The 5740-nt window shown below is 53.6% G+C and overlaps 1 protein-coding gene across 5 annotated transcripts; it reads left to right on the top strand.

Moving 5' to 3' along the window:
* The first annotated feature begins 2257 nt into the window (after positions 1 to 2257).
* PSRC1 (proline and serine rich coiled-coil 1) lies at positions 2258 to 5504 on the top strand. 5 transcript variants are annotated; one of them, XM_045203512.3, is made up of 8 exons: positions 2258 to 2349; positions 2706 to 2758; positions 2849 to 2906; positions 3326 to 3767; positions 4159 to 4345; positions 4434 to 4682; positions 5016 to 5103; positions 5321 to 5504. In XM_045203512.3, the coding sequence occupies exons 2-8, from the start codon at positions 2740 to 2742 to the stop codon at positions 5322 to 5324; spliced, it is 1047 nt and encodes a 348-aa protein (XP_045059447.1). In that variant the 5' UTR covers positions 2258 to 2349; positions 2706 to 2739; the 3' UTR covers positions 5325 to 5504. The 5 variants fall into 5 exon arrangements, with proteins under 5 accessions (XP_045059447.1, XP_045059448.1, XP_045059449.1 ...); XM_045203513.3 differs by lacking the exon at positions 2258 to 2349 and adding an exon at positions 2368 to 2481; XM_045203514.3 differs by lacking the exon at positions 2258 to 2349 and adding an exon at positions 2396 to 2499.
* The last annotated feature ends 236 nt before the right edge of the window (positions 5505 to 5740 follow it).

Here is a 5740-nt window from a genome sequence, read left to right as displayed (position 1 = left end):
CATTCATGTATCTGATGCTGTGGAGTACCTTCGGAACTAAACTAAGGCCTACCATGTGCCTGGGAGGGGGTGTGATTCCTTCATTTATCCATTTACTTATCATTTATCCAAAATCTTAAACACCTATTCATACACATGTATCATTTGGGGTTGAGCTGAGGGGGACCAAGATAGTTCCCAGATCAGTGGCGTTATGCTGAGTGAAGAATTCTCGTGCTTAAAATATGTATTTTCTGACGTTGTTGTCATTTGGAAGGTAGTTCCATTGCTTTGCTTCTGGTACTGCAACAGCTTTCAAAATCATAATGAGGTGATAGAAAGTTGGAGATGAGCTTCTTTAGGAGAAACCCATCTGCCAAAAACGGCTTCCCCCTGCTTACCTGAAGGTGGGTGAAGAAGTGAGTGCAGGTTTCCCTTCTCAGGCTGCTCCTGGGGGGAAGAAAGAATGCAGTTAATTGACAGCTTCTACCCCCCAGATCTTCACTTTGCCACTGCCTGCGGGAGGCGGGGTGGCGGGAAGGCGAGTGACTAGCTGTGGCCTTCCCACCTTCATCAAACCTGAATCCTACAAGCAACTAAAATTCCACTTTCACCATCAAGCCTGGGGGGAAAGAGGCACACCTGCCCTCTCAGGTCTTCCTCACACAAGCTTGTAAGTTCAGGGCCTCCCCACCCTTTCCCTTGTCACTCCACTAAAGTCCAAGGCTCCTTCGTTCCCTGTGACCTTTATTACAGTAGCATATCACTGGCAAACCTCACCATCTCAACCTCCCCACTAAAAGCCAAGAAGTAAACAAACAAACAAAAAGCCTATAAATGGCCCAAACAATGGTCACAAACGCTGGAGACTAAGGTTCAGGCTCTTTGTTTACAGGAAAGCTCTTCGGCCACTTCTAGGACCTTTTTTTTTAAAAAAAAAGATTTTATTTATTTATTCTTAGAGAAGAAGGGAAGGAGAGGGAGAGAAACCTCAGTGTGTGGTTGCCTCTTGTGCGCCCCCTACTGGGGACCTGGCCTGCAACCCAGGCATGTGCCCTGACTGGGAATCGAACTGGCAACCCTTTGGTTTGCAGGCCGGCACTCAATCCACTGAGCCACACCAGCCAGGGCAGGATCTTTTAATTTTTAGGACATTTCTCAGAAGCACTGTGGGCCAGTGGCCCATCTATTCACAGGCAACACTTGGAAACAACAGAGAAAAATCCCTAATAAGTAGGCTCCGGCGGTTTGCAAACACAGCTTCGACTTGAGAGGTAGTAAGCTACAAACTTCCTCCAAAGCCCCTCAGGCACCCAGTATCAAACCTGATGTTTATAATTATGCCCAGTCGTATCACTGTGACCATCAGGATTTCCCCTTCATAGATAATCGAGGGGTCATATATAAAAAAGAGACTCAAGCCTGCGTCCCCTGTCAACCGAGGAATCAGGGTTGGATTTGAAGTCACCTCCTCCCGTCCAAAAAACCCATCGCTTTCCTTTTTCTTTCTTTTCCACCATTTTTTAAATGTGTCAGTTACAGTTGGCACTCAACATTAGTTTCAGGTGTCGAGCATGCTGGCTGGACATTTCTATGACTCGTGCAGTCTAGTGCCCACCGGGCACCACGCACGACATTATCACAATATTACTGACTGTATTCCCTCCGCTGGGCTTTTTCACAGCCGGGGACTACTTTGTAAATGCCAGCGGGACCCGTCGTTTTCTTTACACTGCGGCTCCCTCAGGTTCTCAACCTGAAAGCCATGGGAGACGGACTTCTCAGACAACCTCAACATACCTAAATTACCAATGTTTAGGTGCTCCGCCACTTGGAAAGATCACGACTGAGGAAACCTGGCGACCGCGGCGCTGGCCTGCGGTGTGAGCGCCAGGAAACAAATTTCCTCAGGCGGAGCGTTAGTTTCAGGGCCGACGGCCGTGAGGGCCGTTAGGGGACCGCGCGGATCCCGGGGGACACAACCTCCGCTCCTCCCAGCAGGGCTAGGAGGAGATGGAGAAAAGAAGAGGACAGGAAACGAAACCCACACTCGCTGGCTCACGAAGGCCTCCCGGGCACGCGCGCGCGCTCGCGACCTGCCCACTTCTGCCCCCCCGGATGCAGTCTTTCTTAGAACAGCTTTTCACACCGTCCACACGTTCAGACTTCCGGCCAGCTGCCCGCCGCCGCCCCGCCCCGGGCTGAGGATGCAGGGATCCGCCAATCACTGAGCGCATGTGGTCGGAGTGGGTGGGGCCTGAGAGATTCGAAAGGAGCCCCGCCCCCTCGGATAGCAGATTCCCGGGACTAAGCTGTGGGAGAAAGCAAAGTCCGTGGGAGGTGCCGCAGGGCGGAAAGTGGAAACTCAGGGTAGGCTGTGGGTGTGGTGTGGCTGTGCTGCCCTGGGGAGTGGAAAGGTGGCTTGGGGAGAGGAAGAACCTGGAGGAAGGTGGCAGGGAAGAAGATAAGGCGCGTGGAGCGCCCCCAGTGAGGAGAGGCCAGGTCGCAGAGGGGCAGGAGGTCAATCAGTGAAGGGGGATTGGGTTTCACGGGGAGCTCTCTGCACCTTCCCCGGAGATAACGGTAGCAAACCAGAACAGGTGCTACTCTGGGAAGCTTGCTTTACGCCAGGATGAACCTCAACCCCTGGCTTGCACCCTGAGTCTACCTGGGAGCCTTGGGCATGATGAAGACCTGAGGAAAGGTATGCTTTCTCTCCCCTTCAGGTCTAAGCGGACTGCTGCTCCTGCTGGCTGGAACATGGGAGATTTGCAGGAAGGTAGGATATCCTGGAGGGAAGATTGGGACCCTGTGATTGAGAGCCATGTTAGGGACCCACAACTGGCATTCATTCTTTCCTCCCCTACAGATGTAAAGTTTATAGTGGATGAGACTTTGGACTTTGGAGGGCTGTCACCATCGGACAGGTACCAGCCTCTTCATCCTACTCACATTCTTCCAATGATGCCCCTGTCTCTAACCCCTTACTGCTGAATGTTTGGCCTCTGGGGTGTGAGTTGGTAATTTGGCCAGGTTGGGTGCACTGGGGCTGCTGTGGTTGGTTTACTTGGGCCCTATAACACCACTCCGGGGGGAGGGAAGAAGAGAGAAGCTAGGATGCGATTGCAGGGTGTTAAGGAGGGTAAGTGGATTTGCTGCATCTTCATCCGGCATAATTTCCAGTGTCGGTAATTGCTAATGTCCTATTAGGCCTCTCAGAAGCAGGTATCTCATCCCCTAGAGGCCAGCGCCGGCATCGGGGTTTGGGGTCGTGTCCCCGGCTCCCTCACACAGTCTCCTGCTCTCTTCTGTGTGGACACGGTGCCTGGTTTGTTTTCTGTCTCAGTCGTGAGGAGGAAGACATAGCGGTGTTGGTGATTCCAGAGAAACCCCTCCGACGAGGCCTCTCCCACCGAAGTGACCCAAATGCACTGGCCCCCACCCCTCAGGGTGTGAGGTTCAGCTTAGGCCGCCTGAGCCCAGAGAAGCTGGAGGAGATCCTCCATGAGGCCAACAGGCTAGCAGCGCAGCTGGAGCAATGTGCCCTGCAGGATCGGGAGAGGACGGGCGAGGGCCCAGGGTCTCGCAGAATGAAGCCCAGCCCTCGGCGGGAGACCTTTGTGCTGAAGGACAGTCCTGTCCGAGACCTGCTGCCCACTGTGAGCTCTTTGGCTCGAAGCACCCCCTCTCCAAGCAGCCACACACCCCGACTCCGGAGCAGCGATAAGAAGGGGTCAGTCAAGGCTCTTCGGGCAACATCTGGAAAGAAGCCCTCCAGCTCGAAGAGGGTGAGTGTAGTGGTTCCGGGCTGGGTGTGTGGCCCCAGACACAGTCCAGGCAGAGTGGTTCCCTCGTTGGTAAGACAGAGATAGTGAAGTTCTGCCTCATAACATTGTTGGAATTAAATGCAGTACCACAAGCCATGCACTTAAACCACTGTGTCTGTGTAGAGCTCTAGGACGTCTCTAGTAAGCTCTCAATGGCTGATATGGGTGATGGTGATGATGATGGTGGTGGTGATGATGATGATGATGATGATGATGATGATGATGTTAGCAGCTAACTTCTGCCCTTCCTTACTGTGATCTAGGCAGCTCTCCAGCTCTATCCCATAATCAGTCAGCAGAACAAATTCTTTTTCCATTCTAGTCCCATTTTTTTTCTCTCTTTGTGTTTCAGGAGTCGCCCACTTGCCATCTGTTCCCCACATCCAAAAGCCCAGCATCTTCTCCTCTTGCCCGATCAACTCCTCCAACCCGATCAACTCCTCCAATCCGATCAACCCCTTCTACCCGATCAACCCCTCCAACCCGATCAACCCCTCCGACCAGGGAAAAAGCTGGGCCCAGTGGGAGAGCAGCAGCAAGTGAGAGGGCCCGGGAGCAAAGCTGTGGGTGACTGGGAGGAGAGAGGGTGTGAAGCTTACCCTAAAATTCCTCTGCTCTCTGCACCAGGCCCACCTGTCCCTGTCAGACCAGTCTTGGCCCCACAGCCTTCTACCAGCAACTCTCAGCGCCTGTCTCGGCCGCAGGGAGCGGCCACTAAACCTTCTAGTCGACTGCCTGTTCCCTCGGCCATCCCCAAGCCAGCCAGCCGAGTGCCACTCACCAGCCGGAGTGTACCACCCACCAAAGGTGCCCTAGCTCCAGATTCAGTGTCAGCTCGGAAAGGACTTCCAAGACCAAGTGCTGCAGGGCACAGAGGTAAGGAAGAATGGACATAAGGGCGAGAGGTCAGGAGTAAGAATACCTACCCTTGCCCAGCTTGACTGCACCCTCCCAGAGCTGGTAACGACGACCATTTCCTTCATCTTCATTACAACTCTGTTTGAAGATGGTGAGACTGAGTTACAGGGCGAATATGGGCGCAGGCCAAGAGTTCGAGCCTTGCTTTTCAGAAATACCTGGTGTTCTTTCTCTTGGCTGAGAGGAAGGACACTAATCCCAAACTCACCCTGCCTTCGTCCAGTACTTATCTTTGTGAGAAGGTCACGTGAACTTTCTGCTAACTCATTTATTTCGTTCACCTCCACCAAGTGTCCGTTTCCCAGCGAGCACATCTTCCTGGTGCCATGCACAGCAATCTGCAGCCCCCCAGGAAAGTGGCAGCCCCAGGACCTACCAGGTAAGGCTGCTGGAAATGCTATCTCTCTCTCCCTTCTCCTCTGGGCTTCTGAGCTGTTAGGCCCATCAGCCCTGAATCCTGTGCGGCAAGATGGGGAAGAGGAGGGGAGCCTGGAGGTTTTGAGGTGTCCCATTTCTTCCTGAGGAACTTGAACTCAGCTGGGTGATACGGGCTTGAGGAGGAAGGGTGATAAAGCAGTTCCTCCTTGTCTCTTTAGGTAAAGCGACCAGGACAGCAAGCAAGAATTCAGTAGCAAACCACTACAGTCCCTGCCTGGAACACACCTCTCCTCTGGCCTCCCAAGCCCTCTCATGGGAGGCAGTTCCTGACTCCTGCAGATTCTGGCCCAGGGGCAAGAAGAGGACATGCACCAGGGCTGGTGCCCCAGGGAGATGGGGTGGGTTCGGGGTGAGCTAGAGGAGATTCAAATGCTTTGGATGGAAAGATTAGGGAAAAGAGGTCACCCCTCAGCAGTGAATTAACAAACAGCTGTCCTCATCCCCGTCCCCCCCCCCCCCCCCCCCCGCTCTTCTGTGCAGCTGACAGAGGTAGATCTTCTTCCCAGGCAGTGGTCCACAGGGCAGTTTTACCTGCGCATGGCCTCTGTAGCTACCCTCTCTGTCCTCCAAGGAGCAGT

This window comes from Desmodus rotundus, chromosome 12 (genome assembly GCF_022682495.2).
Source record: "Desmodus rotundus isolate HL8 chromosome 12, HLdesRot8A.1, whole genome shotgun sequence".
Taxonomy (NCBI): domain Eukaryota; kingdom Metazoa; phylum Chordata; class Mammalia; order Chiroptera; family Phyllostomidae; genus Desmodus; species Desmodus rotundus.
This window is presented reverse-complemented; position numbering and strand designations above follow the sequence as displayed.

Excerpts from the sequence above, each read along its gene's own strand:
- PSRC1 (XM_045203511.3), top strand. The coding sequence starts at position 2,686 with ATGCTTTCTCTCCCCTTCAGGTCTAAGCGGACTGCTGCTCCTGCTGGC. Across the intron at positions 4,346-4,433 it reads CAGTGGGAGAGCAGCAGCAA|GCCCACCTGTCCCTGTCAGA; the intron begins GTGAGAGGGCCC and ends TCTCTGCACCAG. Across the intron at positions 4,683-5,015 it reads AAGTGCTGCAGGGCACAGAG|TGTCCGTTTCCCAGCGAGCA; the intron begins GTAAGGAAGAAT and ends ACCTCCACCAAG.